The 13034-nt window shown below is 46.4% G+C and overlaps 1 protein-coding gene across 6 annotated transcripts in view; it reads right to left on the reverse strand.

Annotated features, from left to right (window-relative positions):
- Nucleotides 1-13034, reverse strand: part of PHF20 (PHD finger protein 20) — a 134739-nt gene that overhangs the window by 2658 nt on the left and 119047 nt on the right. For all 6 annotated transcript variants that reach the window (XM_082359369.1, XM_082359370.1, XM_082359371.1 and 3 more), the window contains 3 exons: nt 12229-12424; nt 6480-6885; nt 4530-4713 (listed from right to left, as the gene is read on the reverse strand). In XM_082359369.1, the coding sequence (XP_082215495.1) occupies nt 4530-4713; nt 6480-6885; nt 12229-12424 (786 nt within the window). The remainder of the gene's footprint in view (nt 1-4529; nt 4714-6479; nt 6886-12228; nt 12425-13034) is intronic.

The following is a 13034-nucleotide window of genomic DNA, read 5'->3' on the forward strand; positions in this document are numbered from 1 at the left end:
GGCCATTTCAGGCAACACTGACTCATCACCCTCTCTGCAAAGTATTACTCCTAGGACAAAGCTCAAATGCTGTAGAGCAGTGCAGTCCAACAGAACTTTCTGCAATGACGGAAATGGGCTATGTCCGTGTTGTCTAATATAGCCACTGAGTACTTAAAATGTGGCTAGTGCAACCGAGGAACTGAATTTAAATTTTATTCCATTTTAATTAATTTAAATAGCCACACATAGCTAGTGACTACTGCATTCGTGCAGCTCTATAGTCTAGCCGGCTTGGAAGGACCCACCTTTCTCAGTGTTACCGCCCCATCTTTATAAGGCTTTCCCATGTTGAAAATCAGAAAGCCTGGTGTTTTAGCCTTCTGTTAAGAAAAATGAGAATCTAAAGGGACTTGAAAAGGTCTATTTTTGTCTCCATAAATTCTGATCTGCTTCATATTGATTCCTATCATCAGTAGCACAGAACACTCTGATTTTATTTTCTAAGTACTTAATGTAAAATGTCCAGGTACTAACAAACTTGACTACAATTAGTTCAATATCTAAAAAGCTGTCTTGCTTCTGAGAGCAGAAATTTCTCTATAGAAAGATATTTGTTCTTCCCCAAGCCACTCCCTTAAGCTCTGGCATTTGGGGAGGGGCCATTCCAGAGCCCTGCACCTCTGACAAGAGCCAGCCCATCCAGGTAGGCCCTGTGCTTACCCCGGCCTGCCCATAGCCTTTCTAGGCTGTGCACCAACCTCTACTGAGCACCATCTGGACCCTGGAGCCAGAGTGCAGAAAGAGGAAGACCATGCAGTGCCTGTTCCTCAAGCAGCCTGCAGCCTCACACACAATCCTCCGCCCTCCTCAGACCAGCCCTCCATCTTCCTTCCCACCTTTCTAAATCCTTTGTTCCCTGCAAGTTACTTCTCAGGGAAGCCTTCCTCAACTCTACACTCTGAATCTGGTCCCTGTGTCGCAGGTGCTATGCTATATCACTTGCTCTCCTTTGGAGCACTTATCCTGGTTTGTAATTAAACATAACGGGATGATTTAATTAATATCTGTCTCTAACATAAGATCAAGCTCCATGAGAGCAGAGGCAGAGTCTGCCTTACTCACCATTATATCCCTAACACTCAACTTTGCCTGGTACATAGTAGGTTCTCAACAGAGGCAGTGAGAGAATGCAGGAACAGTCCAGCGATATGCCCCACTGAACGCTCGGGCTCCGCAGAGTTCACCTTCCTCCATCAGATTTCTTGTTGGTACTTGGGGGTTCCAAGGAGGAGGAACCTTCCCTCCTCCTGATCTCAACAAGTACAAGGACTTGAAAATAAGAAATATAAAACTGACTTCTCAGACGGAACTTGAAAACCAAGAGTAAAGGATCAAAGTTAAATGACATTGGCCAGTGACCTCCTGAGCAAGAAAAACTCCATAGTGACCAGTTTCAATACAACAGTAAGTCTTATTAAAAAAAAAAAGAAAAAAGAAAAAGAAGTCCACAGACTAGAGAGAGACAGGAACTGCTCAGCTAAAGAGCACAAGAGTAAATGGGGGGGGGACTTCCCCAGTGGTGCAGTGGTTAAGACTCCACGCTCCCAATGCAGGGGACCCAGGTTTGATCCCTGATCAGGGAACTAGATCCCACATGCCGCAACTAAAGATCCCACACGCAGCAACGAAGATCCCAAAGACCTGGCATGCATGCATAAATAAATCCTTTTTTTTAAAAAAAAAGTAAATGGAGAAAAGACTCAAAGTTAATGCCGTAAGAGCCCATCTGGGTGAGTCTAAGGCAGTCAAGGCTGGCTGTGTTGATTCCAAGAGAAAATGTCAGTCAGTCTGTCCTTGGCAAGATGATCCTACAATTGCTGAGAGGCCCCTCTTAAAGCTACTGGAACTACCTCAGATCTGGTTCGGGCTCACCCAAGACGTCCCCCAACACCATGGTGACCCAGCAGGCACGCACAGGGAGAAAGAGCATCAGTCAGTGTGCAGACTGGAAGAGTCTAGGCCACTCATAGTCTCTGAACTTGGTTAACAGGAGTGTTTGGAGCCCCGAAGGTGGAAGTCTTCTCTCTAGCAGGAATGAAGAAGACCAGACCCAGAACTGTGTTGGCTGTGGGAGCCAACAGCACCTCCTCTGGACCCCAGCATCCAGTAAGCCAGCCTTCTCTCCACACCAGGTGCTGGACCATCACCCCAAGTTTCTCTTTTAAGGATGCTCAACAGCTTCTCAACAGTATCATGATTCCAAGCAAGGCAGAAGGTTATAAAGGTAAAGTTTCATTTCAAATACACTCCCCCAGACCATCTAGATAGAGGCCAATGCTCACTACGGTAACATTTAAAAACAAAAATCTTTCTAATGCTAAAAGATTCAGTATTTTCATGGTCATTAAATATCTTTCATCTTTTAGTTTTATAAGACTGTTCACACAACTACATAAGTTATTAAATAATGGTTAATACTGAAACAATGACATTTTTAAAAGTCAATATAATAGCTTATCAGACTTTTTAAAAAGGAATATTGTATCCAAATTCCTATAAAAGCTCAGTTTCTCTCGACGGTATTTAGATGAAATGAAGATAGTAGAAATACAATGGGATTCTGATGAATCTTAATTAAATACAATGCAAACTCTGTTTACCTGAATAAAATCTTTAAACTTTATAATTGATTTTCATGCTTCCAGTACCTCTCGGGGCCTGGAATATCAGAACAAGAACAGAGTATGTGGCCCCAGATGAGCAGGACACAAGAGTCCTCTGGAAGGCCAGAGAAGGGAGCCCAGGCTTATCATCCTTGCTACACTGACCACTCAGTGAACTCAGGGCCGGAGCAGCCCAAGCTGGGCGGCAAGGGTAAGTCAGTGATTAAGAAGTAGGTAGGCTCTTTGGACTTCCCTGGTGGTCCAGTTAAAGAATCTGCCTTCCAATGCAGGGGATGTGGGTTTGATCCCTGGTCGGGGAACTAAGATCCCACATGCCTCGGGGCAACTAAGCCCGCGCGCGCCTCAACTAGAGAGCCCACATGCCACAAACTACAGAGCCCACGCGCTCTGGAGCCCATGTGCCACAGCTAGAGAGAGAGAAGCCTGCGCGCCGCAACAAAAGATCCCGCGTGCCACAACTAAGACCCAAAGCAGCCAAAAATAAAATGGAAGGGAGGGAGGGAGGAAGGAAGAAGGAAAGAAAGCTCTGACTTCTCCCCTAGGGGCAGGTTCCTTTGGCAACAACAGAACCTTTGCCCTGTTTCCATGGTGCTAAGCCTCTTCTCAGGGACCCAGAGCCAATTCTACCGCCACTGTCTGAAACTCTACAATTTTCAGTCTGGCATTTGATCCTCTTTCAGCTTTCTAATAGCAGGGTTTTTCACAGACCTGGCATCAGCTACAGGTCTAAGGAGCCCAAGGAAACCTTTCAGGAGTGAAAGAGAGACAGAAACACTCCACCTTCCAGAAATGCCCTCACAATGGACCCTGGACTGGCCTCCCATTCCCGGTTCCGCAGGTTTGCCTCCGGGGCAGGAAAGAAAGCATGAGGGCGTGTTAGGCTTTCGTCCTCGCTGTCCTCCAACAGGGCCAACCCTTTCCCAGTCGAGCCAGTCCTCGTATCATCCACCCTCAGTCACCGCCCCCCCCCCTCCCCGTAGCAGAAAACATCACTCTCTTCAAGGCTCCCCTTCAGTCCCAGGAGCTCCAGGAAGCCTTCCTGTTATCACTTCCCCTCACAGCAGCTCTCCTCCCCTGGCCTGGCCTCAGCCACACCTTGTGACCCTCGCTTACGTAACACATGGCATTTTTCTTCTGAGTTATTTCATCCCCAATTACAGTAATAACAGCCTGGCTGTACTCAGAATCCTCAAACAGAACATTTATTTCTTAATCAGTCTCCTTTCTAAGGATGAAAACAAATAATTAGGAAATAAGAGAATAAGACAACAAATAATCAAGAAGGAAGTTTGTCTTCAAAAAGCAAACTGACAACATCCTGGGGATCAAGAGTTCAGTCCTCCAAGCCCATTTGTTACCACTAACATCTGGGACAAATACCCAGGGGCCACGTAAATGACTTAGTCAAGTTCTTAAATCTCTACTGATAAAGAGGAGAAGGCTTCATATTAGATTTTAAGAAAGGCTGAAATAAAAAGTGTTTTCAGATCAATCCTCAGACATCCTAAAAGCTCAAATACGTCAAAGTTTCAATTCCCCACAGAACTGGCTTAGTAAAGATCTGCTCAGATCACACATTACCCGCAGGCAGAGTCCAGCTGCTCTTCTGCACGCTCTCCTTGGCAGAAGGGACTGGGAAAGTGAGGCAGGACCCCTGACATCGCACAAACCTTAGAAGTGCCCGATCAATACTAAAAGTAAGGCTCTGCCATCTTGAGGGGAGAATGAAGGTGGTGAGAGTGACAGAGAGGAGGCAGGAACACAGCTGTGCCTGGAGAGCCAGATCAGGGGGTTCAGAAAGCAGCTCACCCCGGCGGGCCCACAGTGCCTGCCAAGGGCAAGGAGCCAAGGAGGGAGCCCTACCGTCCAGCTCCTTCTCAATGGAGTCCATCCTATGCGTGACTTCGTCCTGAAGAGACTCCACGTGCGTCAGCAGGTTAAACTGCCACTGGTGCTGGGAGCTCAGCAGCCCCTCTCCGCCTCTGTCCAGCAGCTTCCGAGCGGGGGCTTCCTCAGGTAGGACCTTTTTGGAGACATATTCCCTCACCTGGGGATGCAACAACATTGAAGTTACTGCATGGAGACAGCTCCCAGCCCCTTTTCCAACCAGCCAGTGTCCACAACCATCTGAAAACCCAGTTGCAGTTTGAATATCCCAACTCTCTACCTCCCTGCCCCCTTCCTCCCCTCTTGGGCACTGGGCAGAAGCGTGCCTGCTGTACCAATAACAACCACCTCAGGGCAGCACAGACCTCCGGCTCAGAGGATCCCACAGCTGCTTACCAAAGAATGGCCCAATGCCCTAGGCCTGAAGTAGGCCTCACAGAAGGGCTTCCAGAAACCTGAGATCAGAATACAGCAGGGCGAGTGTAGACAAGGGTTAGTATGTGGATGTCAGACAAACTAGCTTTAAGTCCTAGCTCCATATCTTGCTGAATGCATGTATCTGGATGAGTTACTTCACCTCTCTGGGCCTCTGTTCCCTCATGGGAAAGAAGGAAGTAGTAAATCCTACTTTAAAGGTTCATGAGGATGAAATAGGATAATGTTTATAAAACACAGTGCCGGCCTATGGTCAGCCTGCTACCAATGAAAGAGATTTTTAACCCCAGCTGCCTTGTTTAGGCCCAGTATTTCCTGATTTTTTCATGATGTGCCAGACACCTCTAGGCAATTTGCCTAGTCTGCATGATCACAAACCTTTTCTGGGGTTTGTGACCGCAACCTTTCATTCACTCATTTGAAATGAAACAGGTTCTAGTTAACATTTATTTAGGGGTGACTATGTGCAAAGCCATGTTCTGAGAGCTTTTCACAGATATGCTGCACAGTAATTGAGAGGGCGCTGCCACTGGCTCCACTCGATAGGGGGGTAAGGAGACACGTCTGAGGAGGTGAAGTGACCTGCTCAGAATCACACAGTGATATAAAGTGGCTGAGCCCAGACTTGAAACTGGGTCTGTCTCCAAAGACTATGTCCTCAGCAGCCTCACCCAGCACTGTTTAGACCCTGGCAAGGATACAGGCTGAACGAGGTATAATGCCCACCCTTGAGGGGCTTCTAACCTAGGATGCTCCCCCTCGGCAAGATGCAGCAATGGACTTATGCTGGTGATACCATCCCACACAATGAAGTCTGTGAAGGTAAGTATGACAAGGGTGGAGAAGCTCTCAAATCACACAAATCCTCACTGACAACTGAGGATAGGGCAGAATGAGACCAGTGAACACTGGCAAGAGAACACAGGGGGCTCCAGAAGAGAATGACTTGAATAACAAGAAACTGAGAGTATCTCTTGGGAAAACTGATGAAACCAGCAAATATTTTGACAAAATGGACTGTTCCTATGTCAGGGCTGCAAAGTGAAAAGTAAAGCCAGCATAGAATTGTACTGAAAACCTTATGCCTAACAAAACACCTGACTCATTCTTTGCTTGTGCGAAGGAATAGCACCCACGGGCAACTATAAATTGCATTGAAGAAAAAAACTCACTTTCCTAACTTACTTCCATTTATCAAGTTCCAGTCAACCCTTTTCCCCTGCTACCTCCCACCTCTCCACACCCCGCCCCCGACTCTGCCACTTTGTGGACATTTCCTAGAACCAATGATCTTTGGGGTTTAAGTGGGCTCTCTTGACTTTGTACTCATTTTAACAGACCAAAATACATCTATGATAAGCAAATTTATATACAATTTTACAGTAAATACAACTCTATAATAAACATCTTCCACAGAACATTTAGCCCTAGGAGGAGAAGGTACAAACACTCAAACACCGAATTAAGAACCAGTACAAGCGAGCCCCATACCTTTGGGGAGCTGGGTTTGGGGTCACTGTCCCCTCTGCTCCTGTCTTGTTCTAGAGGCCAGCCCAGGCGCGGAGAGAGGGAATCGTCACCATTCTCGTGGAGGGGGTTGACTGCATCGTCAAGGGCAGAGCGCCGGGTCTCCACCACCAGCTTCTGTTCCACAGCGGGGTAGTAGGTGCGGGGCTTCTGGTAGCAGTGCTCGCTGGTGATATATGACTCCTCCACAGACCGGGGCAAGGGCAGGGGCAGAGGCTTCTCCACCGCCCCGTTCAAAGTTCTATAGCTTGGGGCTTCCTCCCTGCTCTTGGCTTCAGTGACATGGATGTGTTTGGAATGAGATCTCCCCTCCGCCAGATGCTGTTTCCAAGGCTGACACCACAGCTGCAGATCAGGATGCTCCCGGCTTCTGTTGGGAGGGCAAACACGGAGAGGGCTTTGGAGTACCTGGGACCACTGCAGGGGCTTTCCAACAGGGGCGAAGACCTCCCACCTGGGCCAACTGGTACAAGCCACCATTTGCCACACAAGAGGGAATGTAAATCAGCAGCCTCTGAGGAGACCACTTCCAGGCAAGCTCCTGCTGTATCACTCACAGTGAGTGGGACTGGACTTGGGAGTCAGAAGACCTGGCTGCATTTCAGCTCAGCCGCTGATTAGCAGTGCAGCTGAGCCATGTCACTCAGCCAGCCTCGTTCCCGTTTCCTCCTCTGCAAATCTGGCTAACCATCTACCTGTCTGCCAGCAACCACTGAGTTTGCTATAGATGAAGTGAATTAATTTGAATGGAAGTATAGTACTTTGTTGGCAGTAAAGTGCTCTTCAATTGTGACTAAAAATAACCTTAACTTATTAATAAACAGCCATGATAATCCTGGCATGCAATGGCACTCAATTACACAAATCCAGTGGTGACCCGGGAGGGAGGTGGTAACCAGAAGTCACCTAGGCATAGGCCATTAATAACAAAATCTTCTGTTCGCACCATTCCAAAGAGGAAAATCTGTTATTAAAGAACAAGGATTCTGCTCCCTTTTTGGGCCACAGACACTTCTGAGAATCTGAAAGCTCTTGCTACATGTATACGTGTACATAAAACTCTGTGTATGACTTCAGAGTTTCCCACAATCATTCACCGTCTGAGGTTTGACCCAACAGAAAGTCTTTAATTTACTGGATCATAATCAATTGTAAAAAAGGAAAAACAGAAAATACCAGAATGCACCATTCTAAGTAAGAGTAGGTGTTTTGTGAAATTTTAGTTTCTGTTTTGTACATGTGAGTGATATAAAATGTATTTCTTACTGTGGGATATATATTTAAGTTTAAAAGCCACGACTCTAGATAAACTTCACCTTTTTAACTCTTGTTTACCATCCAGAACTTCCATTATAACCTTGGATCATTAAATGAAATGAAGAAAGAAAGGAAAGGAGAAAAGAACGGAGGAAGAAAAACTGGGCTTCCCGAGTAAGGCCCACCAGCTACCGGCAGTTCCTAGCTGGCAGGGGTGTTTGCAAGCAAGTGGGAGGACGGATGGGTACTACTCACATTTGGTTCACAGATGTGCAGAAATGTGTGGGAGCCTTTCCAACTGTCACAATGACTACTGATTGTCACATATGTGACCTCAGCATTCAGTTCACTGAATTCAGAGATGCTAAATATCCTGTAATGCTCGGTACAATTCCACACATACAGAGAATTATCTCATGGTAAAATTGTAAACATTACCTTCACCAGTCCCAACTGAGAAACACTGAAACCAGATCAGCAGGAATTCACCAGCAACTCCCCCATACAGATACCCCCCCAGCCCCACACACACTTTCCTGAAGCCTTCCTGCAGAAATGGAATAGGCCATAAATAGAACAGCATGGAATGATCTTACAGAACCTAAAATTCTGTTCGCAAGGGGCTACAACTATCCTTTCTTGGCTCTCCCACCCCAGCAATCCCCAATACCACTCTGATCCACTGGGGAAGGAGAGGAAACCACCAGCACCGAGGCAGCCTGGGTCCCTGGCCACCTCCAACAGGGTAATCACAGCCTGTACCAGGAACCTAGGACCCCAGACATGCCTCTGACATCACAACTGCATCAGAGGAAATGGGAGTCCTTGTTCACTTTCAGGTCTACTGTAGCCTGAAATCTGTTAACTTGGAGCATAGAGACCACAGTACGGACCTGTTCTTGCACAAAAATCACAAAAGTCTTTGCTTCCTCCCTCCTACAATTTTCATCCTCCCAGCTAAGATCTGAAGCCCCAGCTACTACACAAGGATGACCCTGGCCTTTCTTTGTAAGCCTTGTCAATCATGAAGAAGGTATGCACAGCCATGCATGTTACTTTCAAAATGACAGCATTTGAAGTTATTCCCAGTTTTACTGTTTGCTTTTGAAAATGAATCCACCAGGTCACTTAGGAACAAAATTTCTGAGAATGAAGACCCAGAGCCTGTGATAGCAGAGACTATCCAGGTGTACAGAGACATACTGGGACCACCTCCCTGTCTCCCAGGCTCTTTTCTCCACATATAATGAGTAACAAGATCTCCCTATACTCCCTCCTGAACTTCTTGGAGAAGTCAGATTTAATTCCAGTACAAAGTCACTGCTATAAAGATGAAGGATCTAGGGGCTTCCCTGGTGGAGTAGCGGTTGAGAATCCGTCTGCCAATGCAGGGGACATGGGTTCGATCCCTGGTCCGGGAAGATCCCATATGCTGCGGAGCAACTAAGCCTGTGCACCACAACTACTGAGCCTGTGCTCTAGAGCCCGCGAGCCACAACTACTAAAGCCCGCGCGCCTAGAGCCCGTGCTCCGCAATGAGAAGCCACCGTAATGAGAAGCCCACGCACCGCTACGAAGAGTAGCCCCCGCTCGCCGCAACTAGAGAAAGCCCGTGCGCAGCAACAAAGACCCAATGCAGCCAAAAATAAATAAATAAAATAAATAAATTTATTTAAAAAAAATAAAGATGAAGGATCTAAATGGGGATTTAGAAGGAACAAGGTTCTGGAATATGGGACAGGGCTGGAGCACTGGTATTTCAGTGAGAAGAAAGAGAACACCATCTGACTGAATCCTCAAATGAAAAGAAACATAGCAACATTTACAATCAGGAGCATCATCTGAGGTTTGCCCTCACCTTCCACCTGTCTCAGTCAATTTCTGGCATCTCGTTAAGAAGAAACTCACTTGGCTTATATGGAAGAAAATTTTCTGATTTTATAAAATGTGAGGGAATACCCAGTCTAAGACATCCAAAACAGGGTCACTTGATTCAGTTCACCTCAACAGATACCGTCACAGTAACGGTTAATTTCCCCAGTAACCATCCTTTCCTTCTCTTACACCCACCTCCACCCTCACTCCTGAGTTTGCTCAGGGCACACAGCCACCTGGCTACTAGCCTCCTGCAGTTAGGTGTGTCCGTGAAACCACTTGCTCCCCCTCCTGGGGGTCAGAGCAGAGTTGAGGTACAGATGCATCTGCTTGGACCACGCAGGTGAGATGAACCCTAATAGAATGCCAGAGCAATTAAGACAGAAGGAACCCAAGTCCCCACGTCCATAGCTGGAATCTTGGAGAAAGGCCACCTACCTGGCCTGGACCCCTGCCTACCTCTGGACCATGCCTTATGTGAGAAAGAAAATTCCATTTTGTTTTAGCCTTTATTTTTTTGGTTTTGTTATAGCAGCTTGGCTTTTACCCAAATCAACACATACCCTTGCTGAATGTGCCCTGCTCAACCACTCCTTGCCATGTCTGTACTTGAAGGCAGGCCTCTGTGCACCAGAATGCAAGAGAAAGCAGACCCCCATTCTGTCATCTCCGGGCTCTGACACTCTACTTCACCTGACACCAAGAGGCCTTCAGGACTAATTATAGCACAAAGGAAACCTTGTCGGGAACTGGCCTATCAAGTCTAACTCACTTGTGGCACTGGAGTTTGCATTGTTGATGACGTCATTAAAATGGCACCCTATGGGCAGGCTCGTGGGAGAATTTAAGGAGAGAAGTTATCCCTGCCACACACTGTGCAAACACCAAAAGAAAATTCCTGGAACCACTGAGGAGAGGCAGTTAGAAAGATTAGGACAAGTACTTGGTGGGAGCTGGACTTGAGTTCTAGTCCTGGCTCTGCCCCTGGAAACCACGGGAGAGGGGCTGCCCCACTCAAGGCCCAATTGCCCTATGTGGTAAAGTGGGAGCAGATTATAAAAGCCAACAGACCCCAATATGAGCCACATTTCTTTCTTTCAGAGCTTATGTGAACTTGGGTCATCTGACATGTAGGATACCACCACGGAAGGAAATTCACACTCAATTTGACTCCAAATCCTGGCCATTAAACAGAAGTCCAGCTCCAAAAGGCCTAAAACTTTTCTGTATAAGCAAAACATCAAGAGACATATTTATTGAGCAACCACTATGCTAGAGAGCGGGCCCACCAAAAATGTCTCAACAGCTTTCAATTTTACTTTGTTTACCAATCAAGAATGTTTAGGATGGGAGTTCCCTGGTGGCCTAGTGGTTAGGATTCCAGGCTTTCATTGTCACAGTCTGCGGTCCAGGTTCAATCCCTGGTCAGGGAACTGAGATCCCGCAAGCCGCGAGGTGTGGCCAAAAAAAAAAAAAACCAAAACACGATGTTTAGGATGAATGGATAAACAAAATGTGGTATTACATATAATGGAATATTATTTAGCCTTAAAAAGGAAGGAAATTCTGATACAACTTACAACATAGACAAACCTTAAGGACATTAGTCTAAGTGAAATGAGCCGGTCATAAAAAGACAAATACTGTAGAATCCCATTTATATGAAGTACCCAGAGCAGTCAAATTCAGAGAGACAGAAAGTAGAAGGGTGGCTGTCAGCGGCTGGGGGAGGGGAAATGGAGAGAAGTTGCTTAATGGGTACAGAGTTTGTTTTGCCCCACACAAGGAGTTCTGGAGATTGGCTGCAACAGAGTGAATGTACTTAACACTACTGAACTGTACACTTAAAAATGTTTAAGATAGCAAACTTTATTTTATGTATATCTTACCACAGTTTAAAAAACAAAACCCAAAAACTCAGAACAGGGACTTCCCTGGTCGTCCAGTGGTTAAGAATCTGCCTTCCAAAGCAGGGGACGCGGGTTCAATCCCTGGTCTGGGAACTAAGATCCCACATGCTGCGGGGCAACTAAACCCATGCTCTGCAACTAGAGAAGCCCACAACAAAGACCCAGCGCAGCCAAAATAGAAAAAAACAACTCAGAATGGTACAAAAAACACAAAAAACAAACCATAAATACACCATTTCTTTTTCTTTTTTTTTTCTAAGGCATTTTATTTTATTTTATTTTTTGGCCACACCATGTGGCACGTGGGATCTTAGTTCCCTGACCAGGGATCGAACCTGCACCCCCTGCATTGGAAGTGTGGTGTCTTAACCACTGGACTGCTAGGGAGGTCCCCACACACCATATCTTGATTAAAGTAGTGTTTGTATATACATTTGCCAAAGCTCAATGAACATTTAAAATGGGTGAACTTAATTATATGTAAATTATACCTCAATGGAGTTAATTTTTTTTAAAAAGAATGTTTATCATGTAACTGAGAATTTTAAATAAAAGTCTCAAACTTATCCATCTTATCACTGATTTTGTGGCTTTCCAATTTCTCATATTTATCCTGCCCTCTCCCCACACCAAATCAGACTCATCCCCAAAGCTGCAGGTGCCACACTTACTGCAAGATGCTCATCTTGAGCTGCAGGCCATGCAGAACCTCGATCACTCTCTGCACATCGCCGAGAAGCTGGTGGGTGGCCACAATCTTCTTGGCATTCTGGTGGGAATAGTTCTCTTCTAAAAATGCCAGGCCATGCATATGTCCCCTGCTCAACCACTCCTTGTCATACCAGTACTTGAAGCCAGGCCTCTGACCTAAAGCAGTGACAATGAGAGAGTTAATCCTTGGTCTGAAGGAAACCCAGACCATTTCATCATCGCACAATTATCACACAAACTATTGGAAGGATGGACTGGTGTGTTCATTTTGTTCATTCATTCATCCAGTATACATTTACTTGGCACCTACTATATGCTGGGCTCTCCACTAGGTGTTGGGGATAAGGTAGTGAGAAAAGTATATAAATTTCCTGATCTCTGCAACTGGCCAGAGGTAGAGTGGGAACTTGGATATCTTGTTAAAGTTAAATCACATCATTCCCTCTGCCACTTAAAACCTTCGATGACTTCCTATCGTGCACAGAAGAAAACCCAAAGCCCTGACTGATCTAATGAGGCCGGCAGGACCGGGCTCCTTCCTGCCCTCCTTGCCCCACCCTTTCCGGAACACATTCAAGCTCTTTCTGGTCTTAGGGTCTCTGCTCTAGCACCCATACCCCTGTCTGGAGCACTATTCCCCACGGCCTTTGCAGGACTGGCTCCTTACCACCTCCGCAGAGAGGCCGTTGGTTACCTCCCAAAGTACGAGAGCCTCTTCCGTGCCTCCGAGTCATTCCCGATCTGAAGGCTTTTGCCCCCTCAAAGC

Source organism: Balaenoptera borealis (assembly GCF_965194805.1).
Source record: "Balaenoptera borealis genome assembly, chromosome: 16".
Lineage (NCBI taxonomy): Eukaryota > Metazoa > Chordata > Mammalia > Artiodactyla > Balaenopteridae > Balaenoptera > Balaenoptera borealis.